The 27,281-nt window shown below is 40.0% G+C and overlaps 1 protein-coding gene across 2 annotated transcripts in view; it reads left to right on the plus strand.

Moving 5' to 3' along the window:
- Window positions 1–27,281, plus strand: part of LOC110492210 (plexin-A1) — a 305,959-nt gene that overhangs the window by 214,391 nt on the left and 64,287 nt on the right. For both annotated transcript variants that reach the window (XM_036947177.1, XM_036947176.1), the window contains exon 10: window positions 1,525–1,725. In XM_036947177.1, the coding sequence (XP_036803072.1) occupies window positions 1,525–1,725 (201 nt within the window). The remainder of the gene's footprint in view (window positions 1–1,524; window positions 1,726–27,281) is intronic.

The raw sequence follows: 27,281 nt of genomic DNA on the forward strand, positions 1-27,281 counted from the left end.
TATTTAAGGTAATATGGACCTCAGAGTTCCTTATCCTCAGTAGTTAAGGATAGTCTTCAGCTATTGGCAAATAGCTCCCTATTGTCTTGAGGCGACTCCTATACATTTCTTCTAGCTTAGCTATCCAGAGTCTTCCATTGTCTCATACGTAGTAATTGAGGACAAAGACAGGTCTGTCCAGATTCACAGGGAAATTGCATAATCATATATTTATTCAGGAGAGGAGTTGGTGGTGAGGAGCAGAGGAAAGGAGGCAAGAGGAGAGTTGAGTAGGGGAGGGAAGAAGGTAGAAGAGAGGAGAAAAGAGGACAGGAGGAGCGCTGTGGTGGAACACAGTTTAATGGCAGGACAGCAGTGGAAGCTGTCCAATGGAAGCGCCTGGCTGCCTGGTGTCACGGAGACCTGTGTTGGCTTCTGAGAAGGAGTCTGTTTGCACAGCCCAACTCATGATAAGAAGCTTCACTCACACACACAGGAATGATATTCACAGTCCTCAGTATAGAGTATACTAGACACTGGAGTCATCCACTACAACTGAGAATTAAAATAGCAATTATATTATGTTTGAATTTCCTCAAACATCTACAAATGTTGATATTGGAATCGTTTTGGCTCAAGGTACAGATTCATGACATATTTTTTTTATTTAGGCTTGGCCCTTTGTCTCTTCCTGCTTATCAAGGCCGTCTGCTGTCTGGACTTGTTTGTCCAGCATATTGGCGTTGACTCAGTTGAATAGAAAGAGAAACAGCACATTTAATTCACTCCCATTAGCATGGTACTGTTAATGTGTTTGCTATGTAACTGTTTGGAAAGGTAGTATCTTTTCTGTACAGCCTGTCGCTAAATCTTGTGTGGGAGAGGGTGACGTCTAAAATCAACAAACAGCGAGTGGGACACATGACAATTGTGTCTGTGGTGGCCCGTCTTCCGTTAGTTTATGTATTTCTTTAGCTGCCTGCTGCCTTGCCCCTGTCCTCTCCAGTGCCCCCGTGTTGGCCAGAGAGGGGTCAGGGCCCAGAGAGGAGACAAGACAGCACTTGCTGCTCTTCCCACTGATCGTCTGGACTGGACTGGCTTTTTGGCCCAGACGCTGTTGGCGTCCGTACCCACGAACACAGCCCTGCCAAAACCTTTCAATGGCATTAACACTTGAATGGCTTAATTTTGTTTTGTCTCGCTAATCCGTTGGCATGGCAACAAACTATGTGGTCGCTAATCACTTTGCCACCCCCCCCCTACAAAAATATGCCAGTTTCTCAGAGCAATTAGGCCCATTACTTGGCTTTATACAATTATAAATATTGCATTCCTCTTGTCTTCGTCACATTTTGTATCACTCTGTGCTTAAATCCTCACACACTGTGCATCAAGACCACTTTCAAAATCACTAACGCTTTATGGACATTATACCAGCATGCTATACTTACTTCTCCCGTCCAGTAAATCTCCAGTCCACCATTTCCTTACTTTGACCTGCTTACAGAATAGAGGGCGAACCACTGTCTCTTTCCCTGTTCCCAGGAGTGTCCCCAGATCCTGCCATCCACCCAGATCTACATCCCCGTGGGGGTGATGAAGCCCATCACCCTGCTGGCTAAGAACCTGCCTCAGCCCCAGTCTGGACAGAGGAACTATGAGTGTATCTTCCACATCCAGGGAGCCACCTACAGCGTCACCGCCCTGCGCTTCAACAGCACCAGCATCCAGTGTCAGAGGACCTCGGTGAGTACCATACCTGTCCTGTCTTATTCTGCTGTCCTACAACCCCCCCAACCCAACCACCATCCTAGTCATACGGTGCAGTCGTACAGTGTAGTCATACGCAATGCATGCTAAAGGTTGCGTTTGTTTCTGTGTGTTTCGCTCTGTGTGTTCACTTTCTAATTTGTAAGCATGGAATAGTTTTTTCTCTGCTAGCCAGAGTGGTTCTGTCTTCTTGCTTTTATCTACTTTGGTTTCCCCCCACCTCTCTGCCCTGTTCTTTTCAAATCTCTTAGTATGCCATTTAGTTGTAATAATAGCAGCAGCAGCCGTCCTTAGCCATTATCTGCCTTGCTCGCCTCTCCCCCGCTCTCTCTCTCTTTCTCTCTCTCTTTCTCTCTTCGCTCACTCTCCTTTCTCTCTCTCTGTCTCTGTCCGTCTCCCTCTTCTCTCTCTCTGTCCATCTCTCTCTCCATTTATCTTTTTTTTTCTCCCTCTCTCAGTCTCTCCTTCATTCAGCTGTAGGTTTGTCCAGCTAGCTCGGCCTGGGAGGACAGTGCTGTAACCATTCAGGCTCAATGAAACACAAGGCTGTGTAATCACTTTAACGGACTGCCATCTGCAGTCATTAACGGGTAGAGTGGGCCTGTGCGTCTGACAGTGGTATGACACTCGTCTGCGCAGCTTTATCGATGGCCATTATAGAACTCTCCTGTCTCACTCGGGAAACTCTTGGCTCTTCTGAAGGGAAGCTAATTACGCAGCTAAGAGCACGAGGAGAGCTGTCTCACTAAACAGGCCTTTATCGACTGTTTGCTGTTGCAGCCATTTCAAATCAACAGCTTCTGCCCGCTCAGCCAGTGGCATGCCATTTCTCCATTCGATTTTAGCAGCAGACAGAACGATATTGGTGTGAACGTTGAGCTAGGGCTGCCAAACAACTGGCTACACAGCAAGGGGCCAAGAAAACGTTGTCGCTGTCTAATGGTAACAAACAGCATGACAAGGTGTTATGGTTAGTATGCATCGCGCAGCAAATGTTTTTTAGACGTGTATTTGTGCTCCCTTTCAGCCTGTAGGGCGAGGCTAGTCCAACGGTCTCCCTCTCTCTGGATGCCGCCTCTGGGTCGTCAGTCAGGCAGGGTGCTGCCTGCTGGTGGAGGGAGGGAGACACACTGAAACATGTCACCGCCGCTGTTCAGCAAGCCAGACAAGCTGTCAATTTGAATAGGAAACGGCAATTTCAGCCGTGTTAATTTCCGTAGTGCAATCACGGCCGTTAAATGGGACCATTTATGAGTTACTTAACGTGCTGTGATTTTAGCATGAGTGGAGCATGTCTCTGCAGAGCTTATTATGAGATGGTCCCAGGGCTCGCACAGTGAAAAAGCTGAAATTCACTACCTTCACTCATCTGCTTGCTCTGCCTTAATATTTAGCCTCACATTGAAGTTTTGCACCGTTTTCCTTTCAGGAAGACCAGGGCTGCAAGTAGAACACATAACCATGTGACACAAGCAGATGCATTCATGCGTTTTCTTGACAAATGTCAATAAACCAATAAGGTCCGCCAAGCAAAGACCTGATACAAAATACATGTAGAAATGTTTTGCTCAGTGAAATGAATATCCAACCAGTGTGGAGTTGTGACAGTGTGTGACAGCAACACTGTGAGCTTATTACAGTATTATAGGCACTATGTCCTGGGATTTCCTGGGATCTTCTACGCAGAAGAACCTTACCTTCTAACGACTATTGTGTGGCTTGTGAGCATCAGAGTCTCAGCTTCTCATAGGTGGGCCATAATAGTTTGTAGCTCAAACCGTTTGGTCTTTACAGGCGTTTTTGTGAGAAGAACCGTTTTCGGGATCCGCCCTTGTCTCAGAAACACCGCTCCAGCTCTAGTAGGGCTAATGGTTGATATCAGTGGATGCAGAAGAACATCTCAAACACAATGTTTAAAAGGGGTTAGAAGTCCAAAACGCGGCAGTGTTACCGTGGGATTCAAGAGAGGAAAATGATAAATGATCAGATGGTCATGTGCAGATAGAGATACTGGAATGCAAAAGAGCAGAAAAGTAAATAAATAAAATAAGGCGGAGCTTTACCTAGCATGGACTTGTAGATGACATGGAGCCAGTGGAGAGAGAGAGAGAGAGAGAGAGAGAGGAAAACACTAAACAAACAACAACACAAATAATTATCTATCCAAAATGGAGATGTATGGGTAAACCACTTCTCCAATATTTTTGGCTCTATAACAAAGAATAAAGAGCAAAAGCATATACATGATCAAATACAGATCTTAGAATCAACTGTTAAAGACTACCAGAACCCACTGGATTCTCCAATTACATTGAATGAGTTACAGGACAAAATAAAAACCCTCCAACCCAAAAAGGCCTGTGGTGTTGATGGTATCCTCAATGAAATTATCAAATATACAGACAACAAATTCCAATTGGCTATACTAAAACTCTTTAACATCATCCTTAGCTCTGGCATCTTCCCCAATATTTGGAATCAATATTTGGATCACCCCAATCCACAAAAGTGGAGACAAATTTGACCCCAAATTTGACCCCAATAACTACCGTGGAATATGCGACAACAGTAACCTTGGGAAAATCCTCTGCATTGTCATTAACAGAAGACTCGTACATTTCCTCAATGAAAACAATGTACTGAGCAAATGTCAAATTGGCTTTTTACCAAATTACCGTACAATAGACCATGTATTCACCCTGCACATCCTAATTGACAACCAAACAAACCAAAACAAAGGCAAAGTCTTCTCATGATTTGTTGATTTCGAAAAAGCCTTCGACTCAATTTGGCATGAGGGTCTGCTATACAAACTGATGGAAAGTGGTGTTGGGGGTAAAACATACAAAATTATAAAATCTATGTACACAAACAGGAAGTTTGCGGTTAAAATTGGCAAAAAAAACACACATTTCTTCACACAGGGTCGTGGGGTGAGACAGGGATGCAGCTTAAGCCCCACCCTCTTCAACATATGTATCAACGAATTGGCGCGTGCACTAGAAAAGTCTGCAGCACCCGGCCTCACCCTACTAGAATCCGAAGTCAAATGTCTGCTGTTTGCTGATGATCTGGTGCTTCTGCCACCAACCAAGGAGGGCCTACAGCAGCACCTAGATCTTCTGCACAGATTCTGTCAGACCTGGGCCCTGACAGTAAATCTCAGTAAGACCAAAATAATGGTGTTCCAAAAAAGGTCCAGTCACCAGGACCACAAATACAAATTCCATCTAGACACTGTTGCCCTAGAGCACACAAAAAACTATACATACCCTGGCCTAAACATCAGCGCCACAGGTAACTTCCACAAAGCTGTGAACAATCTGAGAGACAAGGCAAGAAGGGCATTCTATGCCATCAAAAGGAACATACATTTCAACATACCAATTAGGATCTGGCTAAAAACACTTGAATCAGTCATAGAGCCCATTGCCCTTTATGGTTGTGAGGTCTGGGGTCCGCTCACCAACCAAGACTTCACAAAATGGGACAAACACCAAATTGAGACTCTGCACGCAGAATTCTGCAAAAATATCCTCCGTGTACAACGTAGAACACCAAATAATGCATGCAGAGCAGAATTAGGCCGATACCCACTAATTATCAAAATCCAGAAAAGAGCCGTTAAATTCTATAACCACCTAAAAGGAAGCGATTCCCAAACCTTCCATAACAAAGCCATCACCTACAGTGAGATGAACCTGGAGAAGAGTCCCCTAAGCAAGCTGGTCCTGGGGTTCTGTTCACAAACACACCCCAGGACAGCAGCACAATTAGACCCAACCAAATCTTGAGAAAACAAAAAGATAATTACTTGACACATTGGAAAGAATTAACAAAAAAACGGAGCAAACTAGAATGCTATTTGGCCCTAAACAGAGAGTACACAGCGGCAGAATACCTGACCACTGTGACTGACCCAAAATTAAGGAAAGCTTTGACTATGTACAGACTCAGTGAGCATAGCCTTGCTATTGAGAAAGGCCGCCGTAGGCAGACATGGCTCTCAAGAGAAGACAGGCTATGTGCTCACTGCCCACAAAACAAGGTGGAAACTGAGATGCACTTCCTAAACCTCCTGCCAATTGTACGACCATATTAGAGACACATATTTCCCTCAGATTACACAGATCCACAAAGAATTCGAAAACAAACCCAATTTTGATAAACTCCCATATCTACTGGGTGAAATTCCACAGTGTGCAATCACAGCAGCAAGATTTGTGACCTGTTGCCACAAGAAAAGGGCAACCAGTGAAGAACAAACACCATTGTAAATACAACCCATATTTATGCTTATTTATTTTCCCTTGTGTACTTTAACCATTTGTACATTGTTACAACACTGTAAATATACATAATATGACATTTGTAATGTCTTTATTGTTTTGAAACGTCTGTATGTGTAATGTTTACTGTTCATTTTTATTGTTTATTTCACTTTTGTATATTATCTACCTCACTTGCTTTGGCAATGTTAACACATGTTTCCCATGCCAATAAAGCCCCTTGAATTGAATAGAAAATTAGTTTCAAATTGAGCAGCAGCTGCTGAAAAAATGAGCTCCTACAAATATTGAAATTGACATGATTTTTAGAGTGAAGTACATCGGAAAACGGCAAAAGAAAACTGCAAGACTGAATAGGTGACAAAACAAGCAACAAACGAAGAAGATAAAAAAAGTAACTATTTATCATGAAATTGTACAGTTATCTTAGCTAGCTGAATTGTTTACCAGTTGCTAAGCAGTTGCTAGGGACTCTCCTGGAAGAAGCTAGCTAGTTAACTAAGAATATCTAGTTAACAGTAGAAAAGAAAGACAAAATAAGGACAGAAGACAGAGGACATCAAAGTGAAACAGTCCTCTAAAAACACAAGAGACAATAATACAAGAAACAAGGCTTTTATTGCAACATTGTAGCCAACATCACCAGCGTTGCTATGGAAATTGTTTACCCACAAGACATCCAGACAGAGAAAGCTAAGAAAGGTTTCAAAGGTTTGCTGATGGGACAGAACCATGAATGGCTGTTTGCAGATCTTACCAGTTGCAAAACAAGAGTGCATTGAATATTTAACACCAAATGAGGGCACATATGGAAAAGGGTTATTTGCAACCACTTCCCTTTTCTCAAAAAAAGAGAGGCATCAGTCAAGGATGTCAGATCAGCATTTTTGAAGAAGCTGACCAGAGCAACACCTATCAAACAGTAACCTTATATAATGGAACTGTATTGATACAAGGCAATGTTTCAAGCCTCCAGGCTTTTGAGAATAGGTTTGCTACTCTAAAAGCAGAAGCTGAACTCATCTCAGAAACGGAGAAAAAAGAAAAGGAGGGAGATGGAGAAAAGCAGGCCCCAACGGTCTCTGTGACCCAGCAGGAAGCCCTCAGTGTCCCTCTACCTACTTCACCTGCAGCAGACAGAGCCAAGGACATGTCTACAACACTAAGAACACCTGCTATGCAACGTTTCCACAACACCCTCGCTCTAGTCGAAGCAGAAGTCATAGAACTCAGAGAGAACAAACTTCAAGAGGAGGAAACTGTCCAGAAACTAAAAGAAGAGATGAAACCGTTCCGGGAGGAGAGCAGAGCATCTATTGCTAAATTAGAAACCAGAATGGACAAACTGAGTCAGACAAATGATGACCTCAGAAATCATCTGAGCACAACAAGAAAGGAGCTAGAACAAAGAGATAGGTACATTGACACCCTCAACCAGCAGCTAGTCATTATGTCCTCTGCATCTAGAGAACATGTCCACCAGCTTGGCATAACACAAGCAGAACCTGAGACCAGCATGGCCTCCACCACACAGCCTGATGACACTGCACCAGCCTAACAGTCTGCTCCAGCCCAGATCAGCCAACCAGCCTCCCAGTCTGCTCTAGCCCATGTCAGCCTACCTGCTTCCCAATCTGCTCCAGCCCGAGGTCAATCTACCAGTCACCCAGTCTGCTCCAGCCCAGGTCAGCCATCCAGCCTCCCAGTCTGCTCCAGCCCAGGTCAGCCAACCAGCCTCCCAGTCTGCTCCAGCCCAGGTCAAGCTACCAGCCTCTCAGTCTGCTCCAGCCCAGGTCAAATCAAATCAAATTTATTTATGTAGCCCTTCGTACATCAGCTGATATCTCAAAGTGCTGTACAGAAAGCCAGCCTAAAACCCCAAACAGCAAGCAAGGCAGGTGTAGAAGCACAGTGGCTAGGAAAAACTCTCTAGAAAGACCAAAACCTAGGAAGAATGTGGGGTGGCCAGTCCTCTTCTGGCTGTGCCGGGTGGAGATTATAACAGAACATGGCCAATATGTTCAAATGTTCATAAATGACCAGCATGGTCCAATAATAATAAGGCAGAACAGTTGAAACTGGAGCAGCAGCACTGCCAGGTGGACTGGGGACAGCAAGGAGTCATCATGTCAGGTAGTCCTGAGGCATGGTCCTAGGGCTCAGGTCCTCCGAGAGAGAGACAGAAAGAAAGAAAGAGAGATCAGGAGACACTGTGGCCCCATCCAACCAGGTCAGCCAACCAGCCTCCCAGTCCGCTCCAGCCCAGGTCAGCCAACCAGCCTCTCAGTCTGCTCCAGCCCAGGTCAACCAACCAGCCTCCCAGTCCGCTCCAGCCCAGGTCAGCCAACCAGCCTCCCAGTCTGCTCCACCAAGACAATCACCCACAACTGCAATCCTAATTGATTCAAAAGGGAAGTTCTTAGTCCAGGAAAGATGATTCCCTGGACACCAGGTGTATAAGTTCTGGTGTCCTACAACTGACAGTGCAATGCAGCTACTCAGTCAGACCAGGATTGACACCCCTGACAACATCATCATCCACATTGGCACAAACGACCTTCATGCCAAAGGTGAAAATGTATCTGGGGCAGTGAGAAGAGTGGCAGAACGGCTATGTTCCCAACAACCAATATAGTTGTGTCCACCCTCCTACCAAGAAAAGACTTCCCAGGACAGTTGATCGACAAAGTAAATCAACAGATCACTGTGGACTGTGCCTCACTGCTCAACGTCAGAACGGCTCACCATCCCACTCTGACATGTCAACACTTATACGATAATGTACATCTTGATCAGGACAGTATCAGAACCTTTGCCAAGGACATAAAGGATGCAACACTTGGCAGGGACCCACACACCCATCAACCCAGCAGCAGAGGCCCCCCACTCCACTTTCTGAAACAACAGTACCCCCACCATCCCCAGGAGCAAAGAGCCAGACACAGCTTATTAGAGCACAGCTCTACTACACCAGGCCCAACACAGCACAGCTCTACTAGACCAGACCCACCTCAGGACAGCACGACCAGACCTGGCACATCACAGCACAGCTCTACTAGACCAGACCCATCACAACACAGCTCTACTAGACCAGGCCAGACCCATCACAACACAGCTCTACTAGACCAGACCCATCACAAAACAGCTCTACTAGACCAGACCAGACCCATCACAACACAGCTCTACTAGACCAGACCAGACCCATCACAACACAGCTCTACTGGACCTGGCCCATCACAACACAGCTCTACTAGACCAGACCCATCACAACACAGCTCTACTGGACCAGACCCATCACAACACAGCTCTACTAGACCAGACCCATCACAACACAGCTCTACTGGACCTGGCCCATCACAACACAGCTCTACTGGACCTAGCCCATCACAACACAGCTCTACTAGACCAGACCCATCACAACACAGCTCTACTAGACTAGACCCATCACAATACAGCTCTACTAGACCAGACCCATCACAACACTGCTCTACTAGACCAGACCCATCACAGCACAGCTCTACTAGACCAGACCAGACCCATCACAACACAGCTCTACTAGACCAGACCCATCACAACACAGCTCTACTAGACCCGGCACATCACAACACAGCTCTACTGGACCTGGCCCATCACAAAACAGCTCTACTAGACCAGACCCATCACAACACAGCTCTACTAGACCAGACCCATCACAACACAGCTCTACTAGACCTGGCCCATCACAACACAGCTCTACTAGACCTGGCCCATCACAACACAGCTCTACTGGACATGGCCCATCACAACACAGCTCTAGTAGACCTGTCCCATCACAACACAGCTCTACTGGACCTGACCCATCACAACACAGCTCTACTAGACCTGGCCCATCATAACACAGCTCTACTGGACCTGACCCATCACAACACAGCTCTACTAGACCAGGCCCATCACAACACAGCTCTACTGGACCTGGCTCATCACAACACAGCTCTACTGGACCTGGCCCATCACAACACAGCTCTAGTAGACCCGGCCCATCACTACACAGCTCTAGTAGACCTGGCCCATCACAACACAGCTCTACTGGACCTGGCCCATCACAACACAGCTCTAGTAGACCTGGCCCATCAAAACACAGCTCTACTGGACCTGACCCATCACATCACAGCTCTACTGGACCTGGCCATCACAACACAGCTCTACTGGACCTGGCCCATCACAACACAGCTCTAGTAGACCTGGCCCATCACTACACAGCTCTACTGGACCTGGCCCATCACAACACAGCTCTACTAGATCAGACCCATCACAACACAGCTCTACTAGACCAGACCCATCACAACACAGCTCTACTGGACCTGGCCCATCACAACACAGCTCTACTGGACCTAGCCCATCACAACACAGCTCTACTAGACCAGACCCATCACAACACAGCTCTACTAGACCCGGCCCATCACAACACAGCTCTACTGTACCTGGCCCATCACAACACAGCTCTACTGGACCTGGCCCATCACAACACAGCTCTACTGGACCTGGCCCATCACAACACAGCTCTACTGGACCTGGCTCATCACAACACAGCTCTACTAGACCTGGCTCATCACATCACAACACAGCACTGACCACTACTCTAGTGTCGGGCAGAACACTGTCCTTCATAGAAGTGGACCACATGATGCAGTCCATACCATGTATCATTCAGATCATCAGCCTACGTATGCTGAGGTAACCTCTGGCAAAAGACACCTAGAACAATCAGACATAGGAGAGGTGCACCAACTACTGCATCTAATATGCAGACTACTGGGTTAGACAGACCCTTTAATTCACACGCACACACACACACACACACACACACACACACGCACACACACACACACACGCACGCACACATGCAAACACACACACACACACACTCACAGGGTTGCAGATTGCATTGTACTTCTTTTGTGTGCAATCTTATTTCATTCTTATTCATTTGCTTACAACTATTCTTTATTTTATTGGCACTGGTATTATAATAATAATTATATGTGATGGTGTATGTGTGTATGTGTGTATATGTACATGTATATATATTATTATTATGATGTTTTTTTGTCAATGTACTTTACTCAAACCAGTGAATATCACTTATTATAAATGAGATCACTAACTATCAGCTATTGGAATATCCAGGGCCTATACTCTTCACATTTTTGTTATTAAACAACAAATCCTGAATGGATTAAAAACATCAAGGGACAGGACATCATAATCCTACTGGAAACATGGTGTCGTGGAGACATAGATACTCAGTGTCCCTCGGGCTATAGAGAAAGTTTACTACCATCAATCAAACAGAAAAATGTTAAACGGGGCTGAGACTCAGGTGGAATCATCATTTGGCGTAAGCAGGACTTAGCACTGAATGAAATGAAAAAAGGTACTAATCACATTTAGCTAAAACTTAATGAAGGTACAATCTTTTGCGACAATGATGTATACATATGTGCAGCTTATGCTCCTCCTTCAGATTCATCATATTATGATGATCAGTTTTTTGACAATCTCCATACAGAAATCATTCAGTTTCAGGCAGAGGGTAAAGTGCTTCTTTGTGGAGATTTCAATGCAAGAACAGGTTCTGAGCCTGACTACACTCATACGGGAGGTAACCATCACACATTTGGACACCCCTCCTTGTACAGTAGCCCTATTATAAATAATAGAAACAGTCCTGACCAAATACTGAACAAAAATGGGTAGTTAGTGCATCTCTGTCGAGCCTTAGGCCTGTACATGCTTAATGGTAGTATCAGAGGGGACTCTTTAGGTCAGTTTACTTGCTGCTCAGCTCTTGGGACAAGTGTAGTCGATTATGACATCACTGACATTGACCCCTCCTCCATTAGTGCATTCACTGTCAGACCACAGACACCATTGTCATCATCAGAAACAAAAAAACATCAGAAACAAAAAACAAATGTTTCTGAAAAATGGTTTGATAACGAATGTGAAACAATTAGAAAACACCAAAGACAAATGTCAAATTAAAAACATAAGCGGAAAACAACCCAGAGCTACGCAATGAATACTTTGAAACTCTGAAACAGTAGAAACATACACTGAAACAGTAGAAACATACACTGAAACAGTAGAAACATACACTGAAACAGTAGAAACATACACTGAAACGGAAGAAATTGAATTATACCAACAAGACACTTGATAAAATTTAAAACGCAATTGACCAAAACCAATTCTGGGAAATGTGGAACAATTTAAGTAAAGCCACAAGAATTAGCCATACAAGATGAAGGAATTTGGAAAACTTATTTTGATCATCTATACAAAAACATCCCAGAAAAAGACTTACAACAGAACCAATTAGAAATTCAAGAACAATGTAACATCCTTGAATCAGTCATTAAAAACAACTAACATCCATTAGATTACCCAATAACCCAACAAGAACTAAATGAAAACCTCAGATCTATAAAATGAAAGAAGGCTTGTGGTCTTGATAACATAAGAAATGAAATTGGACCATTCTCCAGCCCCAGGACTCACACTATTTGACACAGAGGTAAAATACCTGCTACAGTGGGGAGAACAAGTATTTGATACACTGCCGATTTTGCAGGTTTTCCTACTTACAAAGCATGTAGAGGTCTGTAATTTTTTATCGTAGGTACACTTCAACTGTGAGAGACGGAATCTAAAACAAAAATCCAGAAAATCACATTGTATAATTTTTAAGTAATTAATTACCATTTTATTGCATGACATAAGTATTTGATACATCAGAAAAGCAGAACTTAATATTTGGTACATAAACCTTTGTTTGCAATTACAGAGATCATATGTTTCCTGTAGTTCTTTACCAGGTTTGCACACACTGCAGCAGGGATTTTGGCCCACTCCTCCATACAGCACTTCTCCAGATCCTTCAGGTTTCGGGGCTGTCGCTGGGCAATACGGACTTTCAGCTCCCTCCAAAGATTTTCTATTGGGTTCAGGTCTGGAGACTGGCTAGGCCACTCCAGGACCTTGAGATGCTTCTTACGGAGCCACTTCTTAGTTGCCCTGGCTGTGTGTTTCGGGTTGTTGTCATGCTGGAAGACCCAGCCACGACCCATCTTCAATGCTCTTACTGAGGGAAGGAGGTTGTTGGCCAAGATCTCGCGATACATGGCCCCATCCATCCTCCCCTCAATACGGTGCAGTCGTCCTGTCCCCTTTGCAGAAAAGCATCCCCAAAGAATGATGTTTGTTGTAATCATCTTTCTTCTTCCTCCAAACATGGCGAGTGGAGTTTAGACCAAAAAGCTCTATTTTTGTCTCATCAGACCACATGACCTTCTCCCATTCCTCCTCTGGATCATCTAGATGGTCATTGGCAAACTTCAGATGGGCCTGGACATGCGCTGGCTTGAGCAGGGGGACCTTGCGTGCGCTGCAGGATTTTAATCCATGACAGCGTAGTGTGTTACTAATGGTTTTCTTAATGACTGTGGTCCCAGCTCTCTTCAGGTCATTGACCAGGTCCTGCCGTGTAGTTCTAAAAATTAAATTATTCAATATCAACATCTCAATTAGAATTTTGACCCAAATATTTGACAGTGTAATCCTACCAATAACTCTTTACCGAAGTGGGGTTTGGGGGCCACTCAATAAACTGGACTTTAATATGTGGGACAAACATCCAATTGAAGCTCTACAGAATTCTGTCGGAAAATTCTACAAGTCCAAAATACACCAACTAATGCATGTAGGACAGAATTGGGCCGCTTTCCAGTAGTAATGGAAATTTAAAAAAGATCATAAAAATGTTGGCTACATCTAAATTCAAGTCTGCTGAGCCAGGAAACGAGCCCTCTCAGTCAGCTGGTGTAGGACCTAACCAACCAAGCTGACACCAGCACTGCTTCAAAAGAAAGAATTCCAATAAACAAAATTATGAATCAAAACACTCATATTTACAACAAAAACTAAACAAAATCCCAAAACCAACTAAATTGCTATCTGACCCTAAACAGAGAATATGAATTGGCTGATTATCTCTACTGTCAGAGATACGAAGCAGAGACAGATCCTTACCAAGTACAGGCTGAGTGACCACCGATTGGCAATAGAAACCGGCAGACATAAAAAGACATGGCTACCCAAAGAGGAGTGTGTATGTGGTCACTGCACAACAGGGGAGGTAGAAACAGAGATGCACTTTCACCTTTACTGTGATAAATATTCCTCACCAAGAGATTCAGTATTCACAGAAATGACTACATTTATTCCAAATTGTAACTTATTAAACCCAGAGGAAAATCTAAAACTACTCATGGGCGAAGGAGCAATGGCTCCTCTTGCAGCCAAATATGTATTTGCCTCCCATAGCCTGAGGGACACTGAATAATAGCATCTGCATAGTAAATAGTAACTTACTTATTATTAGTATTATTGTTGTTACTATTATTGTTATTACTATTATAATTGTTGTTTATCATTCCAAATAGTAGTGGTATGGGTAGTATGGTGATGGTAATGAGAGCAGTGTGATGATGGTGGTAGTAGTAGTAGTAGTGGTAGTAATAATGATGATGGTAGTAGTAGTAGTAGTAGTAGTAGTAGTAGTAATAATGATGATGGTAGTAGTAGTAGTAGTAGTAGTAGTAGTAATAATGATGATGGTAGTTGTAGTAGTAGTAGTAGTAATGATGATGGTAGTAGTAGTAGTGGTAGTAATGATGTTGGTAGTTGTAGTAGTAGTAGTGGTATGGGTAGTAGGGTGATGGTAATGAGAGCAGTGTAATGATGGTGGTAGTAGTAGTAGTAGTAGTAATGATGATGGTAGTAGTAGTAGTGGTATTAGTAGTAGGGTGATGGTAATGAGAGCAGTGTAATGATGGTGGTAGTTGTAGTAGTAGTAGTGGTATGGGTAGTAGGGTGATGGTAATGAGAGCAGTGTAATGAGGGTGGTGGTAGTAGTAGTAGTAATAATGATGATGGTAGTAGTAGTAGTAGTAGTAGTAGTAGTAGTAGTAATAATGATGATGGTAGTTCTAGTAGTAGTAATAATGATGATGGTAGTTGTAGTAGTAGTAGTAGTAATAATGATGATGGTAGTTGTAGTAGTAGTAGTTGTAATAATGATGATGGTAGTTGTAGTAGTAGTAGTGGTAGTAATAATGATGATGGTAGTTGTAGTAGTAATAATGATGATGGTAGTAGTAGTAGTAGTAATAATGATGATGGTAGTTGTAGTAGTAGTAGTGGTATGGGTAGTAGGGTGATGGTAATGAGAGCAGTGTAATGATGGTGGTGGTAGTAGTAGTAGGAGTAATAATGATGATGGTAGTTGTAGTAGTAGTAGTAGTAGTAGTAGTAGTAGTAATAATGATGATGGTGGTGGTAGTAGTAGTAGTGGTAATAATGATGATGGTAGTTGTAGTAGTAGTAGTAGTAGTAGTAATAATGATGATGGTAGTTGTAGTAGTAGTGATAATGATGATGGTAGTTGTAGTAGTAGTAGTGGTATGGGTAGTAGGGTGATGGTAATGAGAGCAGTGTAATGATGATGGTAGTAGTAGTAGTAGTAATAATGATGATGGTAGTTGTAGTAGTAGTAGTGGTATGGGTAGTAGGGTGATGGTAATGAAAGCAGTGTAATGATGGTGGTGGTAGTAGTAGTAGTAGTAGTAGTAATAATGATGATGGTAGTTGTAGTAGTAGTAGTAGTAATAATGATGATGGTAGTTGTAGTAGTAGTAGTAGTAGTAATAATGATGATGGTAGTTGTAGTAGTAGTAGTAGTAATAATGATGATGGTAGTTGTAGTAGTAGTAGTAGTAGTAATGATGATGGTAGTTGTAGTAGTAGTAGTAGTAATAATGATGATGGTAGTTGTAGTAGTAGTAGTGGTAGTAATAATGATGATGATAGTTGTAGTAGTAGTAATAATGATGATGGTAGTAGTAGTAGTAGTAGTGGTAGTAATGCTGATGGTAGTTGTAGTACTAGTAGTGGTATGGGTAGTAGAGTGATGGTAATGAAAGCAGTCTAATGATGGTGGTGGTAGTAGTAGTAGTAATAATGATGATGGTGGTGGTAGTAGTTGTAGTAGTAGTAATAATGATGATGGTAGTAGTAGTAGTAATAATGATGATGGTGGTGGTAGTAGTAGTAGTAGTAATAATGATGATGGTGTTGGTAGTAGTAGTAGTAGTAATAATGATGATGGTAGTTGTAGTGGTAGTAGTAGTAATAATGATGATGGTATTTGTAGTAGTAGTAGTGGTATGGGTAGTAGGGTGATGATAATGAGAGCAGTGTGATGATGGTAGTTGTAGTAGTAGTAGTGGTCGTAATGATGATGATGGTAGTTGTAGTAGTAGTAGTGGTAGTAATGATGATGGTAGTTGTAGTAGTAATAATGATGATGGTAGTAGTAGTAGTAGTAATAATGATGATGGTAGTTGTAGTAGTAGTGGTATGGGTAGTAGGGTGATGGTAATGAGAGCAGTGTAATGATGATGGTAGTAGTAGTAGTAGTAATAATGATGATGGTATTAGTAGTAGTAGTAGTGGTATGGGTAGTAGGGTGATAGTAATGAGAGCAGTGTAATGATGGTGGTGGTAGTAGTAGTAGGAGTAATAATGATGATGGTAGTTGTAGTAGTAGTAGTAGTAGTAATAATGATGATGGTAGTAGTAGTAGTAGTAATAATGATGATGGTAGTTGTAGTAGTAGTAGTAGTAGTAATAATGATGATGGTAGTAGTAGTAGTAGTAGTAGTAGTAGTAATAATGATGATGGTAGTTGTAGTAGTAGTAGTAGTAGTAATAATGATGATGGTAGTAGTAGTAGTAGTAGTAGTAGTAGTAATAATGATGATGGTAGTTGTAGTAGTAGTAGTAGTAGTAATAATGATGATGGTAGTAGTAGTAGTAGTAATAATGATGATGGTAGTTGTAGTAGTAGTAGTAGTAGTAATAATGATGATGGTAGTAGTAGTAGTAGTAATAATGATGATGGTAGTTGTAGTAGTAGTAGTAGTAGTAGTAATAATGATGATGGTAGTTGTAGTAGTAGTAGAAGTAGTAATAATGATGATGGTAGTAGTAGTAGTAGTAGTAGTAGTAGTAATAATGATGATGGTAGTTGTAGTAGTAGTAGTAGTAGTAATAATAATGATGATGGTAGTTGTAGTAGTAGTAGTAGTAGTAGTAATAATGATGATGGTGGTGGTAGTAGTAGTAGTGGTAATAATGATGATGGTAGTAGTAGTAGTAGTAATAATGATGATGGTAGTTGTAGTAGTAGTAGTAGTAGTAGTAATAATGATGATGGTAGTAGTAGTAGTAGTAATAATGATGATGGTAGTTGTAGTAGTAGTAGTAGTAGTAATAATGATGATGGTAGTAGTAGTAGTAGTAGTAGTAGTAGTAGTAATAATGATGATGGTAGTTGTAGTAGTAGTAGTAGTAGTAATAATGATGATGGTAGTTGTAGTAGTAGTAGTAGTAGTAATAATGATGATGGTAGTAGTAGTAGTAGTAGTAATAATGATGATGGTAGTTGTAGTAGTAGTAGTAGTAGTAATAATGATGATGGTAGTAGTAGTAGTAGTAATAATGATGATGGTAGTTGTAGTAGTAGTAGTAGTAGTAATAATGATGATGGTAGTAGTAGTAGTAGTAATAATGATGATGGTAGTTGTAGTAGTAGTAGTAGTAGTAATAATGATGATGGTAGTTGTAGTAGTAGTAGAAGTAGTAATAATGATGATGGTAGTAGTAGTAGTAGTAGTAGTAGTAATAATGATGATGGTAGTTGTAGTAGTAGTAGTAGTAGTAATAATGATGATGGTGGTGGTAGTAGTAGTAGTGGTAATAATGATGATGGTAGTAGTAGTAGTAGTAATAATGATGATGGTAGTTGTAGTAGTAGTAGTAGTAATAATGATGATGGTAGTTGTAGTAGTAGTAGTAGTAATAATGATGATGGTAGTTGTAGTAGTAGTAGTAGTAATAATGATGATGGTAGTTGTAGTAGTAGTAGTAGTAGTAATGATGATGGTAGTTGTAGTAGTAGTAGTAGTAATAATGATGATGGTAGTAGTAGTAGTAGTAGTGGTAGTAATGATGATGGTAGTTGTAGTAGTAGTAGTGGTATGGGTAGTAGAGTGATGGTAATGAAAGCAGTCTAATGATGGTGGTGGTAGTAGTAGTAGTAATAATGATGATGGTGGTGGTAGTAGTTGTAGTAGTAGTAATAATGATGATGGTAGTAGTAGTAGTAGTAGTAATAATGATGATGGTAGTAGTAGTAGTAATAATGATGATGGTGGTGGTAGTAGTAGTAGTAGTAATAATGATGATGGTGTTGGTAGTAGTAGTAGTAGTAATAATGATGATGGTAGTTGTAGTGGTAGTAGTAGTAATAATGATGATGGTATTTGTAGTAGTAGTAGTGGTATGGGTAGTAGGGTGATGATAATGAGAGCAGTGTGATGATGGTAGTTGTAGTAGTAGTAGTGGTCGTAATAATGATGATGGTAGTTGTAGTAGTAGTAGTGGTAGTAATGATGATGGTAGTTGTAGTAGTAATAATGATGATGGTAGTAGTAGTAGTAGTAATAATGATGATGGTAGTTGTAGTAGTAGTGGTATGGGTAGTAGGGTGATGGTAATGAGAGCAGTGTAATGATGATGGTAGTAGTTGTAGTAGTAATAATGATGATGGTATTAGTAGTAGTAGTAGTGGTATGGGTAGTAGGGTGATAGTAATGAGAGCAGTGTAATGATGGTGGTGGTAGTAGTAGTAGGAGTAATAATGATGATGGTAGTTGTAGTAGTAGTAGTAGTAGTAATAATGATGATGGTAGTTGTAGTAGTAGTAGTAGTAGTAATAATGATGATGGTAGTAGTAGTAGTAGTAATAATGATGATGGTAGTTGTAGTAGTAGTAGTAGTAGTAATAATGATGATGGTAGTAGTAGTAGTAGTAGTAGTAGTAGTAATAATGATGATGGTAGTAGTAGTAGTAGTAATAATGATGATGGTAGTTGTAGTAGTAGTAGTAGTAGTAGTAATAATGATGATGGTAGTTGTAGTAGTAGTAGTAGTAGTAATAATGATGATGGTAGTAGTAGTAGTAGTAATAATGATGATGGTAGTTGTAGTAGTAGTAGTAGTAGTAATAATGATGATGGTAGTAGTAGTAGTAGTAATAATGATGATGGTAGTTGTAGTAGTAGTAGTAGTAGTAGTAATAATGATGATGGTAGTTGTAGTAGTAGTAGAAGTAGTAATAATGATGATGGTAGTAGTAGTAGTAGTAGTAGTAGTAATAATGATGATGGTAGTTGTAGTAGTAGTAGTAGTAGTAGTAATAATGATGATGGTGGTGGTAGTAGTAGTAGTGGTAATAATGATGATGGTAGTAGTAGTAGTAGTAATAATGATGATGGTAGTTGTAGTAGTAGTAGTAGTAGTAATAATGATGATGGTAGTTGTAGTAGTAGTAGTAGTAGTAATAATGATGATGGTAGTAGTAGTAGTAGTAATAATGATGATGGTAGTTGTAGTAGTAGTAGTAGTAGTAATAATGATGATGGTAGTAGTAGTAGTAGTAGTAGTAGTAGTAATAATGATGATGGTAGTTGTAGTAGTAGTAGTAGTAGTAATAATGATGATGGTAGTTGTAGTAGTAGTAGTAGTAGTAATAATGATGATGGTAGTAGTAGTAGTAGTAGTAGTAGTAGTAATAATGATGATGGTAGTTGTAGTAGTAGTAGTAGTAGTAATAATGATGATGGTAGTAGTAGTAGTAATAATGATGATGGTAGTTGTAGTAGTAGTAGTAGTAGTAATAATGATGATGGTAGTAGTAGTAGTAGTAATAATGATGATGGTAGTTGTAGTAGTAGTAGTAATAATGATGATGGTAGTTGTAGTAGTAGTAGAAGTAGTAATAATGATGATGGTAGTAGTAGTAGTAGTAGTAGTAGTAATAATGATGATGGTAGTTGTAGTAGTAGTAGTAGTAGTAATAATGATGATGGTGGTGGTAGTAGTAGTAGTGGTAATAATGATGATGGTAGTAGTAGTAGTAGTAATAATGATGATGGTAGTTGTAGTAGTAGTAGTAGTAATAATGATGATGGTAGTTGTAGTAGTAGTAGTAGTAATAATGATGATGGTAGTTGTAGTAGTAGTAGTAGTAGTAATGATGATGGTAGTTGTAGTAGTAGTAGTAGTAATAATGATGATGGTAGTAGTAGTAGTAGTAGTGGTAGTAATGATGATGGTAGTTGTAGTAGTAGTAGTGGTATGGGTAGTAGAGTGATGGTAATGAAAGCAGTCTAATGATGGTGGTGGTAGTAGTAGTAGTAATAATGATGATGGTGGTGGTAGTAGTTGTAGTAGTAGTAATAATGATGATGGTAGTAGTAGTAGTAGTAGTAATAATGATGATGGTAGTAGTAGTAGTAATAATGATGATGGTGGTGGTAGTAGTAGTAGTAGTAATAATGATGATGGTTTTGGTAGTAGTAGTAGTAGTAATAATGATGATGGTAGTTGTAGTGGTAGTAGTAGTAATAATGATGATGGTATTTGTAGTAGTAGTAGTGGTATGGGTAGTAGGGTGATGATAATGAGAGCAGTGTGATGATGGTAGTTGTAGTAGTAGTAGTGGTCGTAATAATGATGATGGTAGTTGTAGTAGTAGTAGTGGTAGTAATGATGATGGTAGTTGTAGTAGTAATAATGATGATGGTAGTAGTAGTAGTAGTAATAATGATGATGGTAGTTGTAGTAGTAGTGGTATGGGTAGTAGGGTGATGGTAATGAGAGCAGTGTAATGATGATGGTAGTAGTTGTAGTAGTAATAATGATGATGGTATTAGTAGTAGTAGTAGTGGTATGGGTAGTAGGGTGATAGTAATGAGAGCAGTGTAATGATGGTGGTGGTAGTAGTAGTAGGAGTAATAATGATGATGGTAGTTGTAGTAGTAGTAGTAGTAGTAATAATGATGATGGTAGTTGTAGTAGTAGTAGTAGTAGTAATAATGATGATGGTAGTAGTAGTAGTAGTAATAATGATGATGGTAGTTGTAGTAGTAGTAGTAGTAGTAATAATGATGATGGTAGTAGTAGTAGTAGTAGTAGTAGTAGTAATAATGATGATGGTAGTAGTAGTAGTAGTAATAATGATGATGGTAGTTGTAGTAGTAGTAGTAGTAGTAATAATGATGATGGTAGTAGTAGTAGTAGTAATAATGATGATGGTAGTTGTAGTAGTAGTAGTAGTAATAATGATGATGGTAGTTGTAGTAGTAGTAGTAGTAATAATGATGATGGTAGTTGTAGTAGTAGTAGTAATGATGATGGTAGTTGTAGTAGTAGTAGTAGTAGTAATAATGATGATGGTAGTAGTAGTAGTAGTAGTGGTAGTAATGATGATGGTAGTTGTAGTAGTAGTAGTGGTATGGGTAGTAGAGTGATGGTAATGAAAGCAGTCTAATGATGGTGGTGGTAGTAGTAGTAGTAATAATGATGATGGTGGTGGTAGTAGTTGTAGTAGTAGTAATAATGATGATGGTAGTAGTAGTAGTAGTAGTAATAATGATGATGGTAGTAGTAGTAGTAATAATGATGATGGTGGTGGTAGTAGTAGTAGTAGTAATAATGATGATGGTGTTGGTAGTAGTAGTAGTAGTAATAATGATGATGGTAGTTGTAGTGGTAGTAGTAGTAATAATGATGATGGTATTTGTAGTAGTAGTAGTGGTATGGGTAGTAGGGTGATGATAATGAGAGCAGTGTGATGATGGTAGTTGTAGTAGTAGTAGTGGTCGTAATAATGATGATGGTAGTTGTAGTAGTAGTAGTGGTAGTAATGATGATGGTAGTTGTAGTAGTAATAATGATGATGGTAGTAGTAGTAGTAGTAATAATGATGATGGTAGTTGTAGTAGTAGTGGTATGGGTAGTAGGGTGATGGTAATGAGAGCAGTGTAATGATGATGGTAGTAGTTGTAGTAGTAATAATGATGATGGTATTAGTAGTAGTAGTAGTGGTATGGGTAGTAGGGTGATAGTAATGAGAGCAGTGTAATGATGGTGGTGGTAGTAGTAGTAGGAGTAATAATGATGATGGTAGTTGTAGTAGTAGTAGTAGTAGTAATAATGATGATGGTAGTTGTAGTAGTAGTAGTAGTAGTAATAATGATGATGGTAGTAGTAGTAGTAGTAATAATGATGATGGTAGTTGTAGTAGTAGTAGTAGTAGTAATAATGATGATGGTAGTAGTAGTAGTAGTAGTAGTAGTAGTAGTAATAATGATGATGGTAGTAGTAGTAGTAGTAATAATGATGATGGTAGTTGTAGTAGTAGTAGTAGTAGTAATAATGATGATGGTAGTAGTAGTAGTAGTAATAATGATGATGGTAGTTGTAGTAGTAGTAGTAGTAGTAATAATGATGATGGTAGTAGTAGTAGTAGTAATAATGATGATGGTAGTTGTAGTAGTAGTAGTAGTAATAATGATGATGGTAGTTGTAGTAGTAGTAGTAGTAGTAATAATGATGATGGTAGTAGTAGTAGTAGTAGTAGTAGTAATAATGATGATGGTAGTTGTAGTAGTAGTAGTAGTAGTAATAATGATGATGGTGGTGGTAGTAGTAGTAGTGGTAATAATGATGATGGTAGTAGTAGTAGTAGTAATAATGATGATGGTAGTTGTAGTAGTAGTAATAATGATGATGGTAGTTGTAGTAGTGGTATGGGTAGTAGGGTGATGGTAATGAGAGCAGTGTAATGATGATGGTAGTAGTAGTAGTAATAATAATGATGATGGTAGTTGTAGTAGTAGTAGTGGTATGGGTAGAAGGGTGATGGTAATGAAAGCAGTGTAATGATGGTGGTGGTAGTAGTAGTAGTAGTAGTAGTAGTAGTAATAATGATGATGGTAGTTGTAGTAGTAGTAGTAGTAATAATGATGATGGTAGTTGTAGTAGTAGTAGTAGTAATAATGATGATGGTAGTTGTAGTAGTAGTAATAATGATGATGGTAGTTGTAGTAGGTGTAGTAGTAATAATGATGATGGTAGTTGTAGTAGTAGTAGTAGTAATAATGATGATGGTAGGTGTAGTAGTAGTAGTAGTAATAATGATGATGGTAGTTGTAGTAGTAGTAGTGGTAGTAATAATGATGATGATAGTTGTAGTAGTAGTAATAATGATAATGGTAGTAGTAGTAGTGGTAGTAGTAGTAATAATGATGATTGTAGTAGTAGTAGTGGTAGTAATGATGATGGTAGTTGTAGTAGTAGTAGTGGTATGGGTAGTAGGGCGATGGTAATGAAAGCAGTCTAATGATTGTGTTGGTAGTAGTAGTAGTAGTAATGATGATGATGGTAGTTGTAGTAGTAGTAGTGGTAGTAATAATGATGATGGTAGTTGTAGTAGTAGTGGTATGGGTAGTAGGGTGATGGTAATGAGAGCAGTGTGATGATGATAGTAGTAGTAGTAATAATGATGATGGTAGTTGTAGTTGTGGTAGTAATGATGATGGTAGTTGTAGTAGTAATAATGATCATGGTAGTTGTAGTAGTAGTAGTGGTAGTAATGATGATGATGGTAGTTGTAGTAGTAGTGGTATGGGTAGTAGGGTGATGGTAATGAGAGCAGTGTGATGATGATGGTAGTAGTAGTAATAATGATGATGGTAGTTGTAGTTGTGGTAGTAATGATGATGGTAGTTGTAGTAGTAATAATGATTATGGTAGTTGTAGTAGTAGTAGTAATAATGATGATGGTAGTTGTAGTAGTAGTAGTAATAATGATGATGTTAGTTGTAGTAGTAGTAGTAATAATGATGATGGTAGTTGTAGTAGTAGTAGTAATAATGATCATGGTAGTTGTAGTAGTAGTAGTGGTAGTAATGATGATGGTAGTTGTAGTAGTAGTAGTAGTAATAATGATCATGGTAGTTGTAGTGGTAGTAATGATGATGGTAGTTGTAGTAGTAGTAGTAATGATGATGGTAGTAGTAGTAGTAGTAGTAATAATGATGATGGTAGTAGTAGTAGTAGTATAAATAATGATGATGGTAGTAGTAGTAGTAGTAGTAGTAGTAGTAATAATGATGATGGTAGTTATAGTAGTAGTAGTGATAATGATGATGGTAGTAGTAGTAGTAGTAATAATGATGATGGTAGTAGTAGTAGTAGTTGTAATAATGATGATGGTAGTAGTAGTAGTAGTAGTAATAATGATGATGGTAGTAGTAGTAGTAGTAGTAGTAATAATGATGATGGTAGTTGTAGTACTGATGCAATGGTGAAGATGACAGTTATTTAGTTATAAGTTAGTTATAGTTTAATTTTCCATTTTTTCCATTTATTACATTCCTACTATATTGTTGTTATTTTTGTATTTAATTTTGTATTATTATTATTATTGTTTACTACCATTTTATAATATTATTTGTTATTGTTTATAATTTTATTACAACGTATATTGTATACATTGTTGCTTTGGCAATATTGACACTATGTTTATCATGCCAATAAAGCAGCTTGAATTTGAATTTGAGAGAGAGAGATAGAGAAAGAGAGAGAGAAAGAGAGAGAGGGATAAAGGCAGTCTGAGAGACTCTGGCAAAGAGGGAGAGAGAAAGAGGCAGTCTGAGAGACGCTGGTTGAGACAGAGAGAGAGAGAGAGGCAGTCTGAGAGACTGGTTGAGACAGAGAGAGAGGCAGTCTGAGAGACTGGGTAAGACGGAGAGAGAGAGGCAGTCTGAGAGACTGGGTAAGACGGAGTGAGAGAGAGAGGCAGTCTGAGAGACTGGGTAAGACGCAGTGAGAGAGACGCAGTCGGAGAGACTCTCGGTAAGAGAGAGAGAGAGACAGAGAGAGAGAGACAGACAGAGAGAGAGAGAGACAGAGAGAGAAATTAAAACTTGACACATTGGAAAGAATTAACAAAAAAACAGAGCAAACTAGAATGCTATTTGGCCCTAAACAGAGAGTACACAGCGGCAGAATACCTGACCACTGTGATTGACCCAAAATTAAGTAAAGCTTTGACTATGTACAGACTCAGTGAGCATAGCCTTGCTATTGAGAAAGGCCGCCGTAGGCAGACATGGCTCTCAAGAGAAGACAGGCTATGTGCTCACTGCCCACAAAATGAGGTGGAAACTGAGCTGCACTTCCTAACCTCCTGCCCAATGTATGACCATATTAGAGAGACATATTTCCCTCAGATTACACAGATCCACAAAGAATTCGACAACAAATCCAATTTTGAAAAACTCCCATATCTACTGGGTGAAATTCCACAGTGTGCCATCACAGCAGCAAGATTTGTGACCTGTTGCCACGAGAAAAGGGCAACCAGTGAAGAACACACACCATTGTAAATACAACCCATATTTATGCTTATTTATTTTATCTTGTGTCCTTTAACCATTTGTACATTGTTAAAACACTGTATATATACAGTGCCTTGCGAAAGTATTCGGCCCCCTTGAACTTTGCGACCTTTTGCCACATTTCAGGCTTCAAACATAAAGATATAAAACTGTATTTTTTTGTGAAGAATCAACAACAAGTGGGACACAATCATGAAGTGGAATGACATTTATTGGATATTTCAAACTTTTTTAACAAATCAAAAACTGAAAAATTGGGCGTGCAAAATTATTCAGCCCCTTTACTTTCAGTGCAGCAAACTCTCTCCAGAAGTTCAGTGAGGATCTCTGAATGATCCAATGTTGACCTAAATGACTAATGAGGATAAATACAATCCACCTGTGTGTAATCAAGTCTCCGTATAAATGCACCTGCACTGTGAATGTCTCAGAGGTCCGTTAAAAGCGCAGAAAGCATCATGAAGAACAAGGAACACACCAGGCAGGTCCGAGATACTGTTGTGAAGAAGTTTAAAGCCGGATTTGGATACAAAAAGATTTCCCAAGCTTTAAACATCCCAAGGAGCACTGTGCAAGCGATAATATTGAAATGGAAGGAGTATCAGACCACTGCAAATCTACCAAGACCTGGCCGTCCCTCTAAACTTTCAGCTCATACAAGGAGAAGACTGATCAGAGATGCAGCCAAGAGGCCCATGATCACTCTGGATGAACTGCAGAAATCTACAGCTGAGGTGGGAGACTCTGTCCATAGGACAACAATCAGTCGTATATTGCACAAATCTGGCCTTTATGGAAGAGTGGCAAGAAGAAAGCCATTTCTTAAAGATATCCATAAAAAGTGTCGTTTAAAGTTTGCCACAAGCCACCTGGGAGACACACCAAACATGTGGAAGAAGGTGCTCTGGTCAGATGAAACCAAAATTGAACTTTTTTGGCAACAATGCAAAACGTTATGTTTGGCGTAAAAGCAACACAGCTGAACACACCATCCCCACTGTCAAACATGGTGGTGGCAGCATCATGGTTTGGGCCTGCTTTTCTTCAGCAGGGACAGGGAAGATGGTTAAAATTGATGGGAAGATGGATGGAGCCAAATACAGGACCATTCTGGAAGAAAACCTGATGGAGTCTGCAAAAGACCTGAGACTGGAACGGAGATTTGTCTTCCAACAAGACAATGATCCAAAACATAAAGCAAAATCTACAATGGAATGGTTCAAAAATAAACATATCCAGGTGTTAGAATGGCCAAGTCAAAGTCCAGACCTGAATCCAATCGAGAATCTGTGGAAAGAACTGAAAACTGCTGTTCACAAATGCTCTCCATCCAACCTCACTGAGCTCGAGCTGTTTTGCAAGGAGGAATGGGAAAAAAAATGTCAGTCTCTCGATGTGCAAAACTGATAGAGACATACCCCTAGCGACTTACAGCTGTAATCGCAGCAAAAGGTGGCGCTACAAAGTATTAACTTAAGGGGGCTGAATAATTTTGCACGCCCAATTTTTCAGTTTTTGATTTGTTAAAAAAGTTTGAAATATCCAATAAAGTTGTTCCACTTCATGATTGTGTCCCACTTGTTGTTGATTCTTCACAAAAAAATACAGTTTTATATCTTTATGTTTGAAGCCTGAAATGTGGCAAAAGGTCGCAAAGTTCAAGGGGGCCGAATACTTTCGCAAGGCACTGTATATAATATGACATTTGTAATGTCTTTACTGTTTTGAAACCTCTGTATGTGTAATGTTTCCTGTTAATTTTTGTTGTTTTTCACTTTATATATTCACTTTGTATGTTGTCTACCTCACTTGCTTTGGCAATGTTAACACA

The sequence above is a fragment of the Oncorhynchus mykiss genome, chromosome 16 (genome assembly GCF_013265735.2).
Source record: "Oncorhynchus mykiss isolate Arlee chromosome 16, USDA_OmykA_1.1, whole genome shotgun sequence".
Taxonomy (NCBI): domain Eukaryota; kingdom Metazoa; phylum Chordata; class Actinopteri; order Salmoniformes; family Salmonidae; genus Oncorhynchus; species Oncorhynchus mykiss.